Genomic DNA, 24251 nt, shown 5'->3' with positions numbered 1-24251 from the left:
AGGACATCTAGCTTCAGAAAAATGTGTTGGAGAGTGATAGAGGAAGACATTCCATACTGGCCTGGTGCACACACAGGAACATGTTATACACATATACCACACACAAATGAAAGTATTTACACACAGGTACACATAGGAACATGTTATATACATATATACCACACACAAATAAAAATGTGTTTGCATGTCAAATCAGCAAGTAGAAATATCACAGAGCAGCCCAGAGTTTTATATACTTCTTTTTTTGTGTGTTTGTTTGTTTTTGTTGTTTTATTTTTTAAGACAGAGTTTCTCTGTATAGCTTTGGAACCTGTCCTAGAACTTGCTATGTAGGTTAGGCTGGCCTTGAACTCACAGATCTACCTGCCTCTGCCTCCCAAGTGTTTGGATTAAAGGTGTTTGCCAGCACTGCCCAGCTGAGTTTTATATATTTCTGTGCTAATGGATAATATTTGAATTCAAGAGAATTTTATGAATATTTTGCAGTCCTTTTGTGGGGGAGCTTTTTGTGACAGGGTAACTGTGTAACAGTTCTGGCTCTCCTGGACAGTCTCACTGTAGTTACAAATGGTAATGAGCCATTTGGTGTGACTGCTGGGAATCGAACCAAGGTCCTGTGTAAAAGCAGCAAGTGTTCTTGATAACAGAGCCATCTCCAGCACCACTTCCATCCTTTCTGCTTGGACTTTATGTCCTCTGCATTGTTTACATTACTGACCTTTTTTGACAAAGGCACATTGAAACATAAGTGAAAAAAGAAAATTGTAGGAATAACTAACCACTCTATATAAAATAATTTATAAACATTTGATTCTTTAAAGCCTATCTTCAGAAACATGAAGGTACCACGTCTAGTTTTTGGCTCTCATATTTAACTTGTTTTATTTTTCTCTTGGTCATGACTTCTGGCTTGAATTAGAAAGGTTTGTTTTATAAAGAGGTAATTGTTTCTATTCATACACGTTTGTGGAGAAAGATGCAAAACCTTCCTGTGATTGGTGATGTACTTTTATTATAGGCTCAGCAAAACAGTCCTTCTTCTACGGGTTCTGGCAATACAGAACATTCTTGCAGCTCCCAAAAACAGATCTCCATCCAGCACAGACAGACCCAGGTAGGTTGGGGACCAACACACTGCAGAGCTGTCCTCAGGAATAGGCCAAACTACATAGGAAGTCTGTAACTCTTCTCTTGGTCTTCCCTTTACCTTTGATTATACCCCTTTGTGTAGTCTCTTCAGAATTTGTATTACGAGTATTTCACGTTCTTTGGAAGGTGTTTTAACAGGTCTTTCTTCACCTTTCTGGTCATTAGTAAGATGCGTGCTTGTACTGACTGCAGCATGGAATGGGAACAAGAGCACACATTTTGAAAGTTTTTGGGCCTAGGTTAAAATTCTGTCTCTATTGTTTACTTTTAATATATTGTAATATTAGGATGATTTCAATTGCCTCAGGCAGTGGTGACAGTGGGCTTTCAATAAATGTTAATTTCCTATTTTAAGAAAGTAATTTATTTCCTAAACTTGCTTACTTACTCACAAGACCTACTTATATTTCAAAGTGTGTTATACCAACCAAATTCCTTCCTTAAGCAGTTTTCAGAAGTTTTTTTTTTTCAAGAAAAAAAAAAAAACTTAGAGACTGTTGTAAACATTAACTGAATGTGTCTGAGAGATTTTCCTATGGCTGTAAATCCCAGCAATGGGAAGACTAAGGCAGGAGAATCTTGGTTTCAAGGCCAGCTCAGGCTGTCTGAAGAAAAGAAAAGGAAAGGAAAAAGGAAGTTATATTTGAAAAGGGTAGTAGATCTTTGCTCCAGCTCTCATGATAAGTTAGTTTATTGGGTGTTCTTGTCTGTGTTCCCCTCAACACAGGATGCTTGTCAGTCAAGAACGGTATAACATCTTAATTTTATTGGAACCACCAATGTTTGAATGTTGAAGAGATAGTTGAGTGCTCAGAACGTTTCTGCCTTTCTACTTTCTCTCTGTTTCCACTAGAGGGCACGCTTGTTCCTAGAGACTTGTGTCCTGTCCTGAAATCCCTTTTTAGTCAAAGCTGGTTTTAGTTCTACAGTGTTACATATTTTTTATTCAATGTACAGTATTGTGAGGATTTGTATAGTTAATTCCAGATCTAATATTTTTGCAGTACGGGTTTAGTAGATATTCTAAGGTTTGAAGAATGGGATGAGTAAAACAGATTTAATTTCCTGTGTTACCTATCCAGCTATTGATATTAGCAAATGCATCTTTCAAAAAAAAAATTAAAGAAAGAAAGAAAAGAAAAGAAAAGAAAAATGTTATGGCATGTAATGTTTTGTGACTAATTCTAAATTTGTTTGCTTTTGTCTTTGTAGTCTGACCTCACAATAGAAAAAATATCTGCACTAGAAAACAGTAAGAACTCTGACTTAGAGAAGAAGGAAGGAAGAATAGATGATTTGTTAAGAGTAAGTATGAGAGTACTAAGAGATTCTATAAGCACTTCTACATATCTGGGTCCTGTGCATATTGTGGATAAGTACTATAGCCAGATAACACAGCAAACAGTGAGCACCTGAGGAAGAACTAGAATCATCTGCATTCTAAATGCCTTCTTTAAGTTGGAGAATTTATGATACAGCATTTTGATACTTGAATTTATGTTAGGGAAGGAGGTATGTGGAGTTGTAGTCCATGTAGAACTATTGGATTAAGTTCCCCATTTTTACCATTTGAAAATACTCATTTTTATATTCTTGCTTTTTTACTTTTCTTTCCTTTTATTTTGAGACATAGTCTTTCTGTGGAACTTGGCTGGCCTAGAACTCATTATCTAGATTAAGCTGACTTCAAGCTGTCGGTGATCTGCCTGTTTCTACTTCTGCCCCCTCTAACTTTTGTTGTTAACTGTTAAATGATTTACTGGTTGTTTATATATGTATGTGTGTGAGCTTGTGTGAATATATGTGCATCACATATGTGCAGCAGACCATGGAGGTCAGGAGTGGGCATTGGATCCCCAGAACCAGGAATTAAGTGAACCACCATGTAAATGCTGAGAATTGAATCTGGGTCTTCTGTAAGAGTAGTAAGTGCTTTTAACTGCTGAGCCATCTCTCTAATCCTGTTTTTTGCATTTTAAAAACTTTTTTTACAAGAACCATTCATCTCATTTTTTTTTTACTTTCTGTATGTGTGTATGCGTGCACAGGTGCACTCGCACTTGCAAGCATGCACGTGCAGCATGCATGTACACAACTGTGTTGTATTGTGTAACCTTGACTGGCTTTCAGTTTTTAATCCTCCTGCCACCGCTTCTGCATAGCACCCTAGGATATATATGCATATTTACCTTTCTCTCTCTTCTTTCCCTCATCCTCCCCACTTTTCCTTGATTTAGGATCTGATCATTTTTACCTGTTTTTAACTTTTTTCAACTTTATGTATGTGTGTTTGTCCTATATACATATATTAGCACCACATATATACCTGGTGCCTTTGGAGGCCAGAAGAGGGCATTGAATCCTCTGAAACTGGAGTTACAGATGGTTGTGAATTGCCATGTGGTTGCTGGGAAGGGAATCTGGATCCTCTGTAAGAGCTCTTAACTGCTGAGCCATCTCTTTAGCCCGTAGTTTTACTTTTTTAAAGACAGGGTCTCATGTATCCCAGGCCACATTTGTTACTTTAAAAAAAAGAAACAACCCGAATTTTTTGTGTGGATACACTTTTTGCCTTGGTCTGTGTATAGAGGTCAGAGCACAGCCTGATACTCTTTCCTTCCATGTGAGTCCCAGGGATTGGATAAACTCAGGTCTGAAGACTTGGCATCAGGATTTTTAACCCACTGTACCTTCCTGCAAGTATGTGTTGCTCTTAAAAATTTGCTTTTTTGTTTTGTTTTGTTGATGTTAGTTTTTCAAGACAAAGTTTCTCTGTATAACCCTGGCTGTCCTGAAACTCACTCTATAGATCAAGCTGGCCTGGAACTCACAGAGATCCACCTGCCTCTGCCTTCCAGGTGCTGGAATTAAAGGCAAGCGCCACCACTGCCTGGCAAAAATTTTGACAAGACTCAGAAATAGAAGTTCTAGTGAGGACAACTGGCATCTCTTGGCAGTCTGTGCCTGGAAGTTTTCTTTGGCTTCCTTCATTCTCTTGACCAAAAGTTTAACATATTCTGCATCTCTTATTTTTCCTAGTACATTGTTTCTTCAGAATCAGTGTGCCAGTTTTGTATGTTTCAGGACACCTAGGGTACCAAGACACTCAATCTTCGGTGCTTTGGTCCTGGGCTTCCTACCTTCTCTGTTTTAAAGACTTTCAAACATTATATTAAGAGATATCATCTTCTTTTATCTATTTATTTTCTGTCTATCTATCTACCTGTTTATTATTTATACAGCATTCTGACTCCATGTATGCCTGTAAGCCGGAAGAGGGCACCAAATCTCATTACAGATGGGTGTGAGCCACCATGTGGTTGCTGGGAATTGAACTCAGGACCTCTGAAAGAGCAACCAGTGCTCTTACCTTCTGTGGCATCTCTCCAGCCCCCATTATCTTCATTTGAGATATAGAATATTTGTAGATTTTGCTAGATCATTCGGGCCCTACAACGAGGCAGGACAGTATCTGTTGGTTCCTAAATGTATATGTTCTTTTTATATAATATTAATAATAATATTAATAACAACAACCAAGCTGAGAACACTCAGATTGGCATCCACAGTATAACCCAAGCAGATTTGCACTTCCTTCCTTCAGTTCTCCATTTTCTATAATGGGTGTGTCCCTTAGGTCAGGATGCCCTGCTCTATAGGAACTTCTCTGCTGTTCCCAGTGTGAGTTTGAACTATGTAACCCTTCCATTCTTCCTCCAGAGGTACTTGGCCGCACACTTACAGAAAGTATGGCATGTCTGGGAAGGAGATGACACCTAGCTTCATCTTGATGAAGCTCAAAATGTACTTTGAATATGCAATTTGTCTTCACTGATCCACATTTTTTTTTTAATTGAATCATTGGGCCTCCCCAGTGCTGGGATGAGAGGTATGTGTCACCACGCCCAGCATTGTGCATTTCAAACTGATGGTCCCATACCTCATTCAGAATTAACATTTCTTAGGCCTTTTTTTTTTTTTGGTTAAGTTTCCCCATAGTTAAAGGAGAAGAGCCATTTATTCTTAATAACAATTTTACTTATATTTTGATAGTTTGCTTGAAGTGTTTTGTGTTTGTTTGTGTGTGTCTGTGTGTCTTGTATGCACATGTGACAAGGGGATCAGGTCCATGTATGTTTGTTGTATGAGACAGCATCTCCTTTCACTTGAGCTAGGCTGGTGGTCATAAACCTCAGGGATCTTCCTCTGCCCCTCAGTGCTGTTTTCCATAGCTATGTCTGGTTTTTATGTGGGTGTTAAGATTTGAACTCCATTGTCCTGCTCTTCTGCTGGATTCCCTGCTCGTTGTCTTCTGTGGATTGAACTCACAGCTTCTTCTAGTTCCTTTTCTGTTGTTATGAAACAATTTGACCAAAAACAACTTAAAGGAGGAAAAGAAAAATATTTTCCTTGTATTCCCATGCCAGTCTAGCATTGAGGGAGTCAGGACAGAAACTTGCAAAACTATAAAGACATGCTGCTTGCTGGCTGGCTCTTTGGCTCATGATTAGTTGTCCTTCTTACACAGCTCAGGACCATCTATAGGGATGGTGGGGCCCACAGTGGGCTGGGCCTCCTCCATCAAGACACTCACCCATAGACATGTGTATAGGCCAGTCTCATCTAGGCAGTTCCTCAGTCAAGTCACTGTCTTTCAGATTTTTTTAGCTGTGTTGAGTTGACAGTTAAGATGAACCAGAGCTGGGCCTCTTGCATGCTAATGACACGGGGTCTGCCACTGATCTGCACCCCTAAGCTTTTCTCCTCCCCTTATACACACACTCCACTTCTTTCTTTCTTTGAATATAAGCTATGCCAAAGGAATGGATCTATCAACAAAGAAAACCCAGAAGGGAAGCTGCATTTTTTTTCCAAATAGACTAGAAATTGTGGATTTGATTGAAAATACCCCTCCCTCATTTCCTTTCTTCAGACATTTTTTGCTTTAGAGCTCAAGCTAGCTTCTGACTTACCCTTCTGCCTCAGCCTCTTAAATGCTGAGGTTATAGATGTATGCCTGGCAGATTTTGTGTTTCTGTGCTGGAGAATGTTATGGGGTGAAATCACAGGTTTGGTTTGGTTTTGTTTCAATTTCCTTTCAGGCAGGCATTAGTTCATCATTGAGTTTTTCTGTTTTAGTGAGATGTTGGGTGGCTGCATTGGGTATGTCAGCCAACTTCTACCCATGGACTCCTAGAAATGATTATTAAAAATCATGCTTTAAACTGCCAGAGACTGATTCTGTTCATTCCTCCAGAAACTTTGAGAGAATGCTCACCTTCTAGAAATGTGTTAGATTTTATATACGCACTACTTGGTCTTTTCCTTATAGGTTCTTCAGTATGAACTAGATAGTCACACTTCTCCAAGTGCAGTAAACTCTTCCTTTGATAACATGGTCAGAAGGATTCTACAGTAACAACTAGCAGGAATAATTATGCCTGTGTAGAGAGTGGAGGCAGAGACAGGCAGATTTTTTTGTTTTTAAGGCCGTCCTGATCTATAATAGTTCCAGTACATCCTACATCGTGAGCTCCTGTCTTAAAAACCAAAAGCAATAAAAGATGTTGAAGAGATGGCTCAGTGGTTAAGGACAGTTGCTATTCTTTCAGAGACCCAGGTACGCTTCCTAACTCCTACCTGGTAACTCACAAGCATCTAGAATTCCAGTTCCAGGGAACCCAATGCTCTCTTCTGGTTCAGAAGGCATGCACATAGCACACAGATGTACATGCAGGCAAAATACCCATACATTTTTTTTTTTTTAAAAACTGAAAAGTTTGAGCAATTTGTTTTAAAAAGTCTTAAATCATTTAGTTGATAAACAAGATTTCCCCACTGTTCAAGAAAGTGATGTTATTTGGCAAGAGTAGAGATTTTTTGTTTTATTTTTCTTTTGTTTGTTTTGTTTTGTTTTTAAACAACTAAGGGATAAATTCAGGATTTACAAAGACAGATTTGACCTTAGGTTAGTGGTTCTTCCCTTCTGTGTTATTTTAGGAGCCTTGAAATTTTCAAAGTATCTAACCCATCCTGTAGGCTTCTGACCACAGCTAAATTAACTTAGACTCTCATATTCTTGAAGCGAGGTCTTAATTTTTATCTCTTGTAGGCATGGGTGTCCTGGCTTCCCTGGGGACAATCATCCACGAGAGTTCATGTTCTTTTTCTCTTTAGAAATAAGCTGAGGACATGGCTCCTTGGTGAGCTCACGGTTAGCTGACTTACTCAGGGGCTCGGAGTGGCTCCATAGCACTGCCAAAACAACTTCTAAGTTGAAAAACAGAAAAGCTTTAACATAAACAGCACTCACATGGTAACACAAAGAATGGTTAAAGGGTTGAATTACTGCCTTTATAGAGACATGCTTACTGTAGATAGTAATGATTCTTTTTCTCTTCCTAGAAAGTACTTTTTACTAATCTACCTTGCTTAAAACTAATTAAAATATATTTTTCTATCAAAGGCCAACTGTGATTTGAGAAGGCAGATAGATGAACAGCAGAAGATGCTAGAGAAATATAAGGAACGATTAAACAGATGTGTCACCATGAGCAAGAAGCTTCTTATAGAAAAGGTTAGTGATAATGTGGCCTGAAGTCTAACATTTAAAGCGTGTCATTGTGTAATACCTTAACTGAGATGAAAATATTGAAATAGAGGATTTCTGAGAAATAAAGTTCTAATAACTTGATAGCTAGAGGTGTTTCCTTGCATGTACAACACCAGACCAAGACTTCCCAGGTTATAATATGGACATGCTTTCTGGCTATTTATTGCTTTGACTGGGAGGGTGATAACTTGTCCCTGTCGAGTTTATTTTAGGTGTTGGATGTCTCCTCCACTCCCTTCTTCCTCCCCCCCCTCGTTCCCTTTTGAAATGGTATATGATTTATCAACAGTATTTTCCTTGATAGTCCTATCATTTTCAGTTTGTAAAAATTGCCAATTAAAGTGTTATTTGTTTTGGTCCTTTTACCCTCAGTCAAAACAAGAGAAGATGGCGTGCAGAGATAAGAGCATGCAGGACCGCTTGCGATTGGGCCACTTTACTACTGTCCGGCATGGAGCCTCTTTTACTGAACAGTGGACAGATGGCTATGCTTTCCAAAACCTCATTAAGTAAGTCAGCTGTCAGGGTCGAATAGGGGACTTTTAAATGTACTTGAGTTTTTAAAGTTTTCTCTAATTATGATCAGAAATGTAGGATTGGGGCTAGAGAGAGGGCTCAGGGTTTAAGAGCATTGACTACTCTTCCAGAGTTCCTGAGTTCAATTCCCAGCACCCACATGGTGGTTCACAACCATTTATAATAGGATCTGATGCCCTTTTCTGGTATGCAGAACACTCATACATAAAATATAAATAAATAAAATTTAAGAAAAAAGAAATGTAGGATCAGTGTGGTGGTACACACTTGTAATCCTTATACTCAAGAGGCTGAGCCAGGAGTTTTTATTTCTAAAGTGGTGATATATATCTGTAATTCACCACTTGGGAAATGGAGGCAGAAGAATTGCCATTAGTTCAAGGCCAGTCTGGGCTACAAAGTAAATTTGGACCTGCCTAACCTATATGATGAGAATCCTGCATCAAAAACAAAACAGACAGTGTGTGTGTGTTTGGTTGTATATCTATAATGTTACCTTAACTTTATTTTGATTTGTTAGATTAATTTTATCTAAGACTAGAAGATGGGTGAAAACATTGTATTTTTTATTAGTAATTTACTTACTTCCTATACTTAGGATTGAAACTAGGACCTCATGCCTGCTAGTTCTTCCATTGAGCTAAATCAACTATTTGTAATCAAAACACTCTCCAACTTTTGATCTCTAGATCTTTCCCATTTTTTTTTTTGTTGAAATAGATTGTTTAATGTGAATTGGAGAGCATGTTATTACTTTTAAGCAACAATGAATTATAAATAACAGATGGATCCCTGAAAGAAAACTACAAATATCGATGCTTTATATAATTAAATATTTCATTTTAACTAACCTGAATTATACATTAGTAGTAATTGTTTGGTGTACGAAGCATCAACCTCAAACTTAGTTCAAGTGTGTCTTTGCTTCGCAAATGTACCAAATAGGTGTTTTGTTTTTTAATAAGAAGAGGCTGTCAAATCAGAGAATATCCTGAAAGTAAAGCAGACTTGTGCATCATAGCCCGTATTAGGGGTACAGAGTATTGTCTTCGTCTTCTCTATTAGCTAGGCATACCTCTCTAGTTCAAGTGCACTAAGGCAGTTTTACTAAGGCATGCTATGCATGGCACCTTTTCCAAGAAGAACAAATTGCCCATTCAACATTTGTGGGTGGGGAGGGCAGTTGATATTGCTACTTAAATCTCCTTCAGTAGCCTAAGTTGTATAATGTACTCAGACTGAATCCCAGGTAGGATAGTTGTTCTTGACAATGGCTACTTGTTAGATGGTAGTCTTTTTTGGCTTTGATGCAAAAAACTGGTTGCCATGTATAAGGAAATGAAATAAGTTTTGTTTTAAGAAAAAAAATATAAGCCGGGCGGTGGTGGCGCACGCCTTTAATCCCAGCACTCGGGAGGCAGAGGCAGGCGGATCTCTGTGAGTTCGAGACCAGCCTGGTCTACAAGAGCTAGTTCCAGGACAGGCTCCAAAACCACAGGGAAACCCTGTCTCGAAAAACCAAAAAAAAAAAAAAAAAAAAAAAAAAAAAAAAAAAAAAAAAAAAGAAAAAAAAAAGAAAAGAAATATAGCTTTTGCTGATAGCAGCATTTTTTTGTGTCAGCAACCTAATACCTAGAAGGTTCTGATAAATTTTATATTGGGTAAAGAGTATAAAAATGATGATTTTGCTCTAAGAGCAAAGTGAGACTTAACAATAAAGATTCCAAACTTAAATTGGTCCCCTGAGTGTGTAGGGTTTTTTTTTGTTTTTTCTTTTTGTTGTTGTTGTTTTTTTTTTTAATGGATACCCAGTAGTTGTAGGTATTTTATTTCCAAATATTCTGCTCCAGCAAATTACTTTTTTCACTTTTCTTGCCATGTAGCTCTGGTTGGCCTAGAACTTAGGATCCTCCCACCTCAACCTCTACGGTGCTGCTAGTACAGGCGTGTGCCATCACAGGGCTCTCACTTTCAGTACAGAGTTGAAATTCTTTAGGTGTAAGGGAGTGTGAATGATTTCTTGACAAATGGTGTTTCTATGCATAAGAAACCACATGACTAGTCGGGCGTAGTTGTTCATACCTGTGATTCCAGAAGTCAAAGTCTAAAACAGGACAATTGCCAAGAGTTCTGGGTCAGCATGGGCTACATAGTTTCAGGCCAATCTTTTTCTTTCTTTCTTTCTTTCTTTCTTTCTTCCTAAAAAAAATAAAAAAGGAAAAGAAAGTAGATAAAGAAATGTATACCTTAAATCGCAGTGCTGGGAGGCTACGAGGGAAGAGATTTATAAGTTCTAGCCCAGCCTGGCTTTATAGCAATACTTGTTCAAAAATGAAAGAAATGTGTGTAGCCAGGTGGTGGTATCACACACCTATAATCATAGCACTTGAGAGGCAGAGGCAGGTGGATCTCGTTTGAGTTTGAGGTCAGCCTGATCTACAAGAGCTAGTTCTAGGACAGCTAGGCCTACACAGAGAAACCCTGTCTCAACCCTCCACCACCACCAACAAAAAGGAATGTCAACTGTGACATATACAGTAATTTGTGGGTGAAGAAGCTAAATACCAGGCACCATAACTAGGTTTTATGGGAAGATCCAAGCTCCAAAATGATTACATCTTAAACCTAGAGCATACAGACAGCCTCTACAGAAACTTCGACATAATGTTGACTTACTTTTTTCCTTGTCTCATATTTGAGAGATCTTTTAATTCTCTAAAAGAAAGCTTTACTGTATCAGTCTCATAATATTTTTGGCTAGAATATACTTTTTTTTGCTTTTTAAAATGTTCCACTTGTTGAAAGAACATTTTATAGTTCTGAGAAAGATGTTAAATATTATTATTCAGAGTACTGTTTTATTTAAATAAGTTCCAAACAGTCAATGGCAAGGCAGTAAAATTCTTTGTGTTGAAATAACATTAAATAAGTATAATTTGAGTGCAAAATTGTGGTCATTTAAGAAGTAGAATACCAGTGAAGGTAAGCTACATTACAGTATTGCCATGCTTGTCTAGGCTTTGCTCAGATGTGGAAGGATGTCACAGCATCTTCTAGGGTATCATCTAATTCTCAGGCAGAGCCATGCTAAGACAGTTTATTCTGTTGCTTGAGTGTTAGGTCATGGTTAGGTGGTCCAGACTCTTCCATGGCTGTGTCTGTGCAGAATATATGAAATCCTGAGAGTATTTTAAGAATCATTTTTGGAGATGTTAATGTGCTATTTGCTATTTGTATGTAGTAGGGAGCTGCGGGCCTCTTCCCACAGCCCGGCTCCTGGCCACTTGGCTAGCTTATGCCCCGAAATAACAACACACAAATTGTATTCTTTTAAATACTGGTTGGCCCATTACATCTAGCCTCTTCTCGGCTAATTCTCGCACCTGGACTAGCCTGTTTCTAATAATGTGTGTAGCACCCCAAGGTGCACTTACCAGGAAGATTCTAGCCTACGTCCATCCTGGGTCGGAGCTTCATCATGTCTGCCCCAGAGAGGAGAGCTATCGAGTCTGAGCTCACTTCCTCTTCCTCCCAGCATTCTGTTCTGTTTACTCCTCCCACCTATGTTTTAACTTGTGAGGCCAAGCAGTTTATTACTTAACCAATAACCTTCCTCCATCATTTGTAGATAATTCTTTTAATGGAAAAAGTTAAAATAATATCTAAAAATCTGTTTTTTCAGCTACGTTGCCTACTAGTAATTTAGAGTCTGGTTGGATCTGGAATGCACTTTGCTGTTGAAGGTGCTAGTTTCAAAACATCAAGCTTCATGGTTTAAAACAAAAGAGAAATTTGCTTTTTCATACTTCAGGAGGCAAGAAAGTCCAAAATCAAAGGTGTAGTAGGCCTAAGCTCCAGAGGTCAGTCAACCTTGGCCCTTCCCTAGACTAGGTGTCCAAGGGCTATGGTTTGTGACTTAGAGCTTCAGGTTCTACCTCTGTCTTCACATGGGATGCTCTTGATGTGGCCCTGTTTGCTTCCTCCTGTAATGGTCATTGAATTTCAGGCTCACTATGCCAGCATGACTTCTTAACTACTTCAGTGACCCTGTTTCCAGATAAAGTATTATTCTGGAGTTATTCTGGTGGTAGGGCGTATTTGTTACTTTTCTCATTTCCTGTGAACAAATACCTAAAAGGTAACACTTGAAGAAGGACAGACTTGTTTTTAGTTCCCTGTTGAGAGGGTACGTAGTTGATGGTAGTGGGGAAGGCATGGCCACTGTATGTAGCGGCTGGGTTCATGATGGTTATCACACAAACACACATATACACTAGCAGGGGGAGATGAATACATTACAAATAGTTGGGGCCCAGTAAGGGGCTGGAGAGATGGTTCAGTGGTTAAGAGCACTGGCTGCTCTTCAAGAGCAGCACTCAGGTTCAATTCCCAGCTCCACACGGCAGTTCAAAACTGTAACTCCATTTCCAGAGGATCTGATACCCTCACACCAATACACATATACAATAAAGTATATTTTTAAAAATATATTTAAATATATTTTAAAAATAGTAGGTAATGTCCCATTCCTGTTATAAGACATATTACGATGTGCTGGGATTTTGTATTCCCAAAGTAAATCTAAGTGAAGGACAATGCTTAATTGACCTTACTATTTATATACACAGCTAAACAGTTTGAAGAACATCTAAGGCTGATTATTGCTGTGTCTGCTTTCATGCCTAGGCAAGAGTTCTCAGAATATGTAGTCTACAATTTCTCCAAATATATTTTGGAATTTATATACTCTGTGTTTATGGTATATGTATATATAGATGGAAAGTCATGTAAATATGGTGGTCATAAGCCTCCTTTTTTTGTTGAGTCTAAATAGATTAAATGTGTGTATTCATAATACTGTATCCTTTTTTCTTTCTATTTTCTTTTTTTTGTGGTTTTGCGGGACAGGGTTTCTCAGTAGCTTTGGTACCTGTCTTGGAGCTCTGTAGACCAGGCTGGCCTCAAACTCACAGAGATCCACCTGTCTCTGCCTCTCAAGTGCTGGCATTAAAGTGTATGCCACCACTGCCCAGCATAATACTGTATTCTTTAAAGGCATAATGTTGTATGCTGCAGTAGGCCACTCTCCTGTAGTTTCAGCATTATCTTGTATGGTAATTGCCAGAGTTAGAATGCATGACACTCATGACTTCTGAGAGGCTGGGTGTTTTGTACAAATAATTCCTAATTAAATGCTGACTTATTTTCTTTCCTGGAAAAAAAAAAGAGGGAATCTGAAAGTTGTTCCTTTCAAGTCTATAATGTCCTAACAGATACTTACCTACTTTCCCTCACCTTTAAGCTATAAGTAGTGCCTTAAAGTACAGGCTCATTCCTGAAACACTCTTCCTGACTGTTTGGCTCTTACACCCTGAAGGTTAACTACAAACTTTTGTCCATGAAGTTGTCAGACATGGAGGTAAAAGTTGTTTGTTTTCATTCCACAGCAATGACAACTAAATTACTTGCCTTTTCTGTGCCATATCTTTTATATTTCTAGGCAACAGGAAAGGATAAATTCTCAGAGGGAAGAGATAGAAAGACAACGAAAAATGTTAGCAAAACGGAAACCCCCTGCCATGGCTCAGGTCCCTCCAGCAACCACTGAACAGAAACAACGAAAAAGCAAGACCAATGGAGCTGAAAATGAAACGTATGTTCTTGATGATGTGAAATGAAATGTCCTCTATTCCCCGAATACAGATGCCTTGATGAATACCCTTGGAAACACCTAGAATTTAAAGAGGCCCCTAGAATTTGCAAATTTATTTTTCCAGATATGTTAATGGATTTAACTCATATTAAAAACTATGTAAAATATATTAGTTGATTTTCCTAGCTATTCACTCGTTATTCAGAAAGTGTTAAATGAGAGAGAAAAGTACTATTGCTTATAGATAGCATATATTTTGTTTTGTCTGTTCAAAATAAATTTATCATTATTAATTTTTACTTATGTGTAGCTCTAGGTTATGATAAATTGGTATCATTTTTTGGGAATTGGTGTTATCTTGTGGAAATTACCTGGCTAATAGTTTAGAATGTTCTTTACTGTTTAAGAAAAGTACATCATTAACACAAGCTTAGGAGTAAGCCAAAGGGTCTGAAGATGACTCCATGCTTAAGAGCACTGACTGTTCTTGTAGAGGACCAGAGTTCAATTTCCATCTCCCACATGGCAGCTCACAGCTGTCTGTAACTCTAGTTCTAGGAGATCTGACGCCCTCTTCTTACTTCCAAGGGCTCCAGGCATGTACATGTTACACAGGCATACGTATAGTTAAAACACCCATATATATATATAATTTTTTTTAAAAAGTAAGCCAAGAAAATAGTAGATTTATTTTAGAAAAGGGGTATTTTATGATACGACAATTCTTGACCTTATAAGCATTTCCTCACCCCATTATCCCCATGCCCTTGTATCCCATTCTGGAAACCTAAGGAAACCACTAGTCAGCACTTCTCAACCTGTGGGGTCTTGACCCCTTTGAGGGTCAAATGATCCTTTCAGAGGTGTTGCCTAAGAGCATCAGAAAACACAGATATTTATATTACAGTTCATAACAATAGCAAAATTACAGTTCTATAGCAGCAACGAAAATAATTTTACAGTTGGAGTCAGTATAACACAAGGAACTGTACTAAAGGGTTGCAGCATTAGGAAGGTTATGAACCACTGCTCTAGTATCTTGAGGTATAGTCATTTTTTTTTCTGTCAGTCAACAGTTATTACATAGCCATCCTGCACCAGAGTATAGAAAATCCTGGATTTAATAACTTAATACCTTCCCTCTCCATTCTTTTCTTCCTTTGTCTTTAATTGAAAGTAAATTTCTTGTCCGAAATTAGTATAGACAAACATGGACACAGACAATTATATAACTTATTAATATGTGTTTTTTCTTTGTGTGTGTGTGTGTGTGTGTGTGTGTGTGTCAATACACAGAAACACATCCTATAATCTGTGCCAAGTATCCTACTTACATTACATCACAACTGTGTTACAAGTTCAGGAACTGTATCTTCTTTTGTTTAAGAGAGAAAGCTGCTTACCCAGTCCTTACCCCATGTTAGGAAGTCTGTCCTGTGATGTGTGTGTAGTGCAGAGCTTATAGGAAACAACTCCCGTTTTATGTGTTTATATAGGAGAAATGAACATCTCAATCAACTAAAGTTCACATTAAGTATAGTGATAAAAATATCCGTAGTAGGGGCTGGAGAGAAGATGGCTCAGTGGTTAAGAGCATTGCTTGCTCTTCCAAAGGTCCTGAGTTCAATCCCCAGCAACCACATGGTGGCTCAGAACCATCTGTAATAAGGTCTGGTGCCCTCTTTCCTGCAGACAAAATATTGTATACATAATAAATAAAGAAAGAAAAGAAAAGAAAAAATATCCGTAGTAAACAAAGTTTGAGAAACACTTTTTCGGAACTAGAATGTTTTCTGTTACAAAGTCCTTGTATTAGATTTAAAGATTCTTTAGACAACCCAAGTCATTGTTTTCTTTCATGAGTCCTGTGGTTATTTGTAGAGGGATACCTTCCAGTATTACTTGAAAATTACTTAATGCTGGTGCATAAAACCATTGGCTTAAGAATGATAAAGAAGGGGCTGGAGAGATGCCTCAGTGGTTAAGAGCACTAACTGCTCTTCCAGAGGACCCAGGTTCAATTCCCAGCACTCACATGACAGCTAACAACTGTCTATAACTCCAGTTCCAGGGGATCTGATACCTTCACACCAATGTACATAAAATAAAGTTAAATAAATTATAAGAAAAAAAAGAATGATAATGAAGGTGTGGAGTGTGTGAGCATGCATGTCACGAATACATACCACAGAACAATAATTAGAATTTAATCCAGACCAGTAGTGTGTTCATGAGTGGTTACCATCTGGAGTCTTGTGTAAAATCCAAGCTGGAAGGCTTTCAGTCCACTCTGTAATTAAAATGTCTGTGACTTGGCTCTTTCCACTGACCAGAAGCCAAAAACAGGCCTCTAGCATGCATCATTATCCCTTCCATGTATGCAATCTGTTAAAGGCATGGAGAATTCTCGACTGTCATTTACCTCTTTCTTCTCTCTCTCCCCCCCTCTTCCTCTCGTTCTCCCCTCCCTCCTTCCCTCCCTCCCTCCCTCCCTCCCTCCCTTCTTCCCTCCCTCCCTCCCCTTCCTTCCTATTTCTCCCTTTTTCATTGGAGTGAAATGGAGTACTAGATACAGGTATTCCTGCAGTTATGGACTAATTGCAGTAGCCCTAACAGATGTGTTGTTACTTTTTTACTCTTGTATTTTCCTATAGTTGAATCTCAGAGGTTCTGCTTTATGGCTTTTTATGCTAAAATGATATAGCTGTGTTCTCTTTGTCCCAGTAATTTAGTATGCATGTAAATAGTGAAACTTAAACCTTTGAAGTAGATGAATGTGAGAGAGGTAGAAATGGAGAAAATTCACTTCTTTATTCTTAGGATACAGGTTGTGTGCTTGGAGTAGGTGGAACTAAGAATGAGTGTTTGTCCATCAAGTCAGCCCTTTCTTCTGTCTTCTTTTTACATTTTCATTAAATAGTTAAAACATTTTGTTAGGTGGGTATTATGGCTTATGTAACATGTTGCCAAATATTTCATAAATAATGTAAAAATATGGCTCATATGTTTTTCTTTTTTCTTTCTTTAAATTAAACTTACGGGTATTGAGTCTTCTTCACATCTTATCTGAAATTTTAATCAGAGGACTTCTAAATAACCTGGCTCTTAATCACATTGAATATGGAAACCACATATGCCCTGGTAGCATACTTTGAGCATTTTTGTTCAAATAAGCATGTTATTACTTCATAGAATTTGCTGACATTGTGCCATTGTGTTTCAGGTTAACCTTAGCAGAATACCATGAGCAAGAAGAAATCTTCAAACTAAGATTAGGTCATCTTAAGAAAGTAAGTATAATGGAAAAATGTTTTTCAAGAGGTGTAATTTCCACTTTACATTTGATGTAGAAATGATTTGGCTGTTTGGACAAATAGAATTGTAGCTTTGTATGATGCAAGAATTCTGCATTGCTACTCTTATTTTCATGGCTTGTAGGATTTTTATTTTCAAGTCAATGCAAGCCACTAAGTAAGGGTATGCTTTACCCCAGTGACCCATCTGCTAAAAATGTGTCAATTAATAGAGCTACCCAAGTGACTGTCCTTAAAGCAGAAATTAAATATACAAGATTAATATGTCTGAAATTGATAGAAGGACTCCTGTGTTAGTCTGAGTAACATCAGCAGCTCTTCTTGCCCAAAATAATTAAAGAGAATATATTCCACCATCCATATTCTAACACCTAAAAGAATTTTTTGGTGATAGTCACTGAGATAGCTTTTCATTGAGGGTCAGAGACATGGTGTCTCTTTGGTTTTTGGGATTTTTTTTTGTTTTTTTTTTTGATGGGGGTGTTTGGGTTTTTTGTTGTTGTTTTGTTTTTTTTGTGAGACAGTCTTGTTACATAGCCCAGGCTGGCCTTGAACTCAGGATCATCCTGTCTCAGCTTCCTAAATACTGGGATTACAGGAATGGGGCAGTGTGTACCGTGCTTATCATTTTCATGTGTGTGATATGAGGTGTTTTTTGTTGGTGGTGGCTTAGGGTGCGTGTGTTCATATGAACCCAAGATTTTAAGGATGTTTGACAAGTGCTTTACCATAGACTTAATATCTCTAGCTCCAAAATATCATAAATGTAGAATGTAGAAATTCTTTTTAAAGCTTTTATTGACCAACCCAGGTGCTGATGAAATGGCTTAGCTGTTAAGAGAGCTTGCTGCTCTTTTAGGGGACCTGAGTTTGGTTCCCAGCATGTCTGGCTGCTCATCACTGCCTGTAACTTCAGTTCCAGAGATCTGACATCCCTGGCTGTCACCTGTACACATGGCATGCATATAGAGAGATCCATACACCTAAATGAAAAAAACTTAAAACTTTCAGTAGCCACATTATTGGTGGATGCTATTTATGATGATGGTGGTCAATAAGCATCTAATAAATTGTTACTGGTGGTGACTTTTTAATGTTACATTAGTTTTCATGTGTAACACACACGAACATACACATACATATGAATTCTTAGATATTAAATTAGTGGAATTTAAAGTATTGAGCATAATCTATACCAAAAGTAGAGAATCAGACTATACATACCAGACTTTTATAAGGTTTTTGCAAAGTCTGTATATATATGCATAAAACATTCCTGGAAAGTTCCCAGAGGTTACATCTGAGGAGTGGGTGATGGAGTAGCAGACTGACTAATCTTTTCAATACAGCGTGTCTTCTGTTTGATTTTTACAAGTGAAACAGATGTCATTTTTAAATGAAAAGGTAAAGTTCGCTGGATTCTGAGCTTTTTTTTTCCCCCCCTTTTCAGGAAGAAGCAGAAATCCAGGCAGAGCTGGAAAGGCTAGAAAGGGTTAGAAATCTACATATCAGGGAATTAAAAAGGATACATAATGAAGATAATTCACAGTAAGCAACTTGGGTTATAATGGGCTGGAGGTTGCTGAGTATTTTATGACTTGTATGGTCCAGAGCAACGTTTTCACTTCTAAGTTTGCCAAATGAATCTAAGTCTATTTAGTTCCTTTTGAACAAAATTATGATGTTTGTATTAAAAAGTAAGCTTGTATATGTATATGTACAGCATTTTACATGAGTAAAGTTTACACAGTAGAACTTGGCAGCTATCAGGGTGAATGGGGTATGGCATATAGACATGGCCATGGAGTCTTGAGGAATGGGAAGCATTGGCCACAGTGTTGCTGTAAGAAGAGTGAGATGACTTCCATTTTCTGAGTAAACTAGTACGACTCTTAAATTTAGCACAGTAATTATAGACCCACATTCCCCTTTGCTCATAAGCCATTTATATGACTAAAATTCAGGAAAAGTAGCTTACATGTGGGAAATGGCTCTCATCACTGATTAGTTCTTTTCTTGTGTTGCGGAAGCTGTAACTTTTTTTTTCATGTAGCTACGGCTTGAATATTTTTGTTTGACCATGTGAACCATGACCATTATTCTGTCAAGTGGAAGGTACCAGCACTTACCATTGCTTGTGAACTTTGTGTATCAGGAAAGAGTCGTCTAAGTGCCCTTTTGATCTCACATTTAATCCTCAAACAAGTCCATAATCTTGCACATATCAATCAGGAAACAAGTTAGAGAAATGAAATTAATTTGACTAGAAGCCCAAATGAAGAGTCAAATTTAGAGCTACTTAATTTAAACTTTCATGTAATAATATTACACAGGCACACTGCTTTCTTAAATACAAAATAAAGGAATTTTAGGATTAATAGGGAGATTGTTTTAATTTTTTTTTTTTTTTTTTAAGTACTGGAGTTGGAATGTAAGGCCTCATGCAAACTAGGCATGCAGAGTCCACTACCAAACTGTCCCTAGCTGTCTTTGTACTTCTGGTTTTGAGATAGGGTCTCACTATATAGCCCTGGCTGGCCTTGAGCTTTCTTTCACTTTCCCTCTGCCTCCAGAGCACTGAGATTATAGGAAGAATTTCTTTTGGGAATACACTGTATCCTAGTTTTAGATTTACCATAGACTTATCTAAAGAGGGAAAAATGAGTTGGGTTGGTTCGTACAAATCTATATGTATTCCAAGCACTTGGGAAGCTAAAGCCAGAGTATAACGAGACCCTGTCTCAAAACCAATAAAGGCGGGCCATTATGGTGCATACCTGTTACCCCAGTGCTCAGCAGGCTGAGGCAGGAGGATTGGGATTTCCAGGCCAAAGTATGCCTGGTCTCCAAAAACTCAATTAGCTGGGTATGGTGATACACAACTTTAATCCCAGCATTTGGGAGCTAGAGGCAAGTAGATCTCTGTGAGTTCAAAGCCAGCTTGGTCTACATAGTGAGTTCCAGGCCAACCAGGACTACATAGTAAGAACCTGTCTCAAAAGGGGGGGGGGGCGGGAGGATTCACATAAAACACATGAAATGCTTTATTTTTAAGGCAATATAAAAATACCTTGGAGCTTGATATAGTTTTAAAACAGTGAGAAAAAGGAATGGGATCAAAAACAGCCCCAAGTTAAGATGTGGCTACTAAGACTAGAACCAGTATCAGGCTTTAATAACTTTTACTGTTTATTATAATTGCGCTGTGTAACTTTGTCCTATAGTTTCTTGTATTGATATCAGTTGTCAAACTCTCAGCAGTGGCTTTATGTGGAAGACTATAGTCTTTGACTTCAGGATGTTACATCTTCCGTTTCCACAGATTTAAGGATCATCCAACGCTAAATGACAGATATTTGTTGTTACATCTTTTGGGTAGAGGAGGTTTCAGTGAAGTTTACAAGGTAAGTAGAAACAACTGAGTACAAAGAGACAGTAATATTGATTTGTAGAAATTTTTAATATTAAGAACTATGTATTTATATTTGTAGGTTTAAATTCAAAAGCTTTATGACTAAGACCTTTAGGGAAATTGCTTCCAGTAAATTTTGTATTTTGTTTTTTAAGACATTTTCACACTTTAGCCCAGACTGGCTCTAAATTCACTGTGTGATTCAGGATGGCTCCAACTCTTGGCAATTCTCCTGCCTCAGCCTTCCAAGTACAGTACCACGTCATTTTGAAGTGTATACATCAGTGGCAATAAGGACACTCACAGATGTGGACCTGTCAGCACTGTGGGCCATGGCTGTGCCTTTAGGGCAGGACTGCTTAGATTTTCAGTACGCTCTTTATACTTAGTTATACTTTTAAAGTCTGTGCTGGTAAATCTTACTGACAGACACATGGCCACCTTTGTTTGCAAGTACCATGCTTGCGCTTTGATGACATAGTTATCCTAGCTCCTTAGAAAGAGTTGAGATTAGGGAGGGCATTGCTAGCTTGTTGAAGGTTTTATGTACCTGACTTAACAAATCACCTGTGTAGTACCACTTTGGAAGAAAACTTTTGTCCTTTTTTCTTTTTTTTTTTATTATTATTCTTTTAAAACAATCTTCTCATTTTACATACCAATCCCAGTTCCTATTCCCTCCTTTCCTCCCGCTCCCCCTGCTTCCTCCCACCCTACCCTACTCCCATCCACTCTTCAGAGAGGGTAAGGCTTCCCTTGGGGAGTCAAGAAAGTCAGGCACCCACTTTAAGGCAGACCAAGACCCTCTCCTCTATATCTAGGCTAAGCAAAGCCCTTTTTTTAAAAATCAAACATTTAAAAATGAGTTAGCAGCAGGGTAATGGTGGTACATGCCTTTAACCCCAGCACTTGGGAGGTAGAGGCAGGCAGATCTCTGTGAGTTTGATGCCAGTCTGGTCTACAGAACAAATTCCAGGAGCCAGGGCACCAGGGCTACACAGAGAAGCCCTGTCTTGAAAAACTAAAAACAAACAAGCAAAACAGTAATTAACTTCTACAAAACAGAAGACCGTGCCTTGACCAGCGCCTGTTACTAGACCTGAGGCTTTTCCATCCTTGTCAAGGGGCCATGCTAACCTCTACTTTCATAAACATTGTTCCTCGCACAGATAAGTTCTTTTCACAATTTTCTACCCTTTTTGTTGGCTTTGATAAGCATTAGTGCTCTCACAGACTATGTGTAATATAACCTAGTTTTTACTATCTTGAAGTGGTTTTTAGAGTAAAGCCACAATGGTATATTCTTTAGAGCATGAGAGAAGTATATTTATTTCATTTCTGTGAAGCATGTTTTTTCTACTATATACTCATTTTGCGTTAGCCTGGGTGACAAGTCCCTTATTTCTAATAACAGCCCTCCTGGTTTGGACATTGCTTTCCTAGAGAAACATTGGGGACACCTATGGAACAGTGATAGTCTCTGTTCCTGGTGGGCGTATTGTGCAGCTGTGTGTTCATTTGTAAAAACTGATAGAGAAGCATTGCTTGTCCAGTGCCAGGCCCGCCAGCACTGCTGCTCTTCAGGAAAGCCTGTCCCTGTGCACTACTGTTGGGATTCAGACTTTGATTTTACTCAGTACATAGATGTGGCCCTAAATAATAAGGTTGGGATTTTTTATTTTGTTTTGTTTTTGTTTCTGTTATTTTAGTAAACACAACATACCGAGTTGTGGAATACTTTGTGATGATCATACCAATGATCATATCCATCTGGGTTGTTTTTTATAGGAAGCCATTAGTGTACGTTTCAGGATTTCAAAAGTAGGGAGACAGTGTTGACACATGTGAGCTCCCTAGGCTCACTGAGGGTGAGAGACAACCTCAGGAGAAAGGTCCTAGATGGGAAGGGATGGTGTCCAAAATGAACATTGTTGGAGGAAGTGTCAGGGCCTGGGTTGGCTTCTGCTTGTGGTGTATTCTTAAGTTTGTCTTATAAATCCCACGGTGCCATTGTGTCTAGAGACTTGTGAATTATCTAATCCCAAGTTTCAAGAGGATGGTTGCAACACTGGAGCAAACATGACGTGCTGTCATTTGCTGCTGCTTTCATTTCATAATGTATTTTGTACTTTGTGTCGATCTGTTAAATAAAAGCTTCAAGTCAGTTCCCTGTAATTCTTGTTAGTACTTATGTAAAATATAAATATTCCTTTTTTTTAATAGGCATTTGATCTAACAGAGCAAAGATATGTAGCTGTGAAAATTCACCAGTTAAATAAAAACTGGAGAGATGAGAAAAAGGAGAATTACCACAAGTAAGTGATGCTGAAGTGCTTGATTTCTCCACCCATTGGTGATAGCTGTGATTTGTGCATCATGGAAGAGATTTGGATGAATTGTTGTTAGTTTTCTTTCATCTTCTTAACTGTCCCAGCAAAGGAGATATACTCTGCATCTTACCAATGAGAAAACTGTTAGAAAACCGAGACCATTAGAAGCTAAATTTAAATGCAACCATACCTCAATCTGAAGCCCATATTTCTAACTCCCCTTCTATTGTCTCTAAAGACAGCTATATTAAGCAAGGAAGGCACCAGAAACCATTGTTTGTCTTTAGAAAGTCAGTGAGAATGCCCAGTGGTCTGGGAAGGAGACAGTGGGGTTAAAAGGATGGAGTCCTGCTGTGCCTCAGTGGTACAAGCTTGACTTTAGCCCCTTAGTACAGTGTTCTTTCTTTTCCTTGACTTGTCTGTTTGCCACCTCAAAATTCTCTGATTTGCCAGGCGGTAGGTGGTAGCAAACACCTTTAATCTCAGCACTTGGGAGACAAAGGCAGGTGGATCTCTGTGAGTTCGAGACCAGCCTGGTCTACAGAGTGAGTTCTAGGACTGGCTCAATAGCTACTGAGAAACCCTGCCTCAAAAAACAAAAAAAAAAAACAAAAAAAAAAACCCTCAAAAACAACAAAAAGCTTCTGTGATTTTCGTGCTCTACTTCCTATGGTTGCCTCTCTTGAGAACATCAGTAAAGTGGTAGTCCTCCTTTGTCCCTAGACTGAAGAGGATAAGGGGGCAGTTTCCTCAGGTTACTACATATGCAGGTTATGTAGTAGCTCAGGTTACTACGTAGTTACTGCATATGCAGCTGTGGATTTCTTTGGTCCACTAATGTTGGGTTTTGCCATAGTCCCTCCCGAGCTTCTGAACACTGGAGTTCATGGCTCATTTGCTTTGGAAGCTCCAGACTTAATTTACTTATTAGATTCCCTACTGAGCAGTTTTGTCTCATTGTGGTAGATATAAGTGTTGAATGAGACAGGTTCTGTCCCTGAAAGGAGGAGACAAGTCCCTTGGACAGTAACACATGGTTCCTGTTACAGAGACAACCTTTGTGTTTTGCTGTTTTTTCTTCATAAGACTTTGGAGGACAAAAAAAAAAAAAAAAAAAAAAAGGGGGGGGGGATTGAAGAAGCCTTTTTCTGAGTCTTAAAAGGAAAATCAAGTAGTTTCTCAACAAACAGTTCATGTCTGGACTGGGGCAACTTTTGCTTTAGACCTGTTGTACACCAGGGGC

At 38.4% G+C, this 24251-nt stretch overlaps 1 protein-coding gene and 1 pseudogene across 7 annotated transcripts in view; one reads left to right on the top strand and one right to left on the bottom strand.

The window, feature by feature from the left end:
* The window catches only part of Tlk2 (tousled like kinase 2), a 97821-nt gene that overhangs the window by 50863 nt on the left and 22707 nt on the right, over positions 1-24251 (top strand). For 4 of the 7 annotated variants that reach the window (XM_041635838.1, XM_041635837.1, XM_041635843.1 and 1 more), the window contains 9 exons: positions 1019-1114; positions 2362-2454; positions 7616-7726; positions 8135-8271; positions 13800-13952; positions 17176-17242; positions 18717-18814; positions 20589-20670; positions 22902-22993. In XM_041635838.1, the coding sequence (XP_041491772.1) occupies positions 1019-1114; positions 2362-2454; positions 7616-7726; positions 8135-8271; positions 13800-13952; positions 17176-17242; positions 18717-18814; positions 20589-20670; positions 22902-22993 (929 nt within the window). The remainder of the gene's footprint in view (positions 1-1018; positions 1115-2361; positions 2455-7615; positions 7727-8134; positions 8272-13799; positions 13953-17175; positions 17243-18716; positions 18815-20588; positions 20671-22901; positions 22994-24251) is intronic. The other 3 variants (XM_041635841.1, XM_041635839.1, XM_041635840.1) reach the window with 2 other exon arrangements.
* Positions 21735-21833, bottom strand: LOC121436370 (annotated as a pseudogene).

The sequence above is a fragment of the Microtus oregoni genome, unplaced genomic scaffold, assembly GCF_018167655.1.
Source record: "Microtus oregoni isolate MIOR12 unplaced genomic scaffold, Mior012 000048F_ref0000485, whole genome shotgun sequence".
Classification (NCBI taxonomy): Eukaryota; Metazoa; Chordata; class Mammalia; order Rodentia; family Cricetidae; genus Microtus; species Microtus oregoni.
The sequence above is the reverse complement of the archived record's forward strand: the minus strand, read 5'-3'. Positions and strand labels throughout refer to the sequence as shown.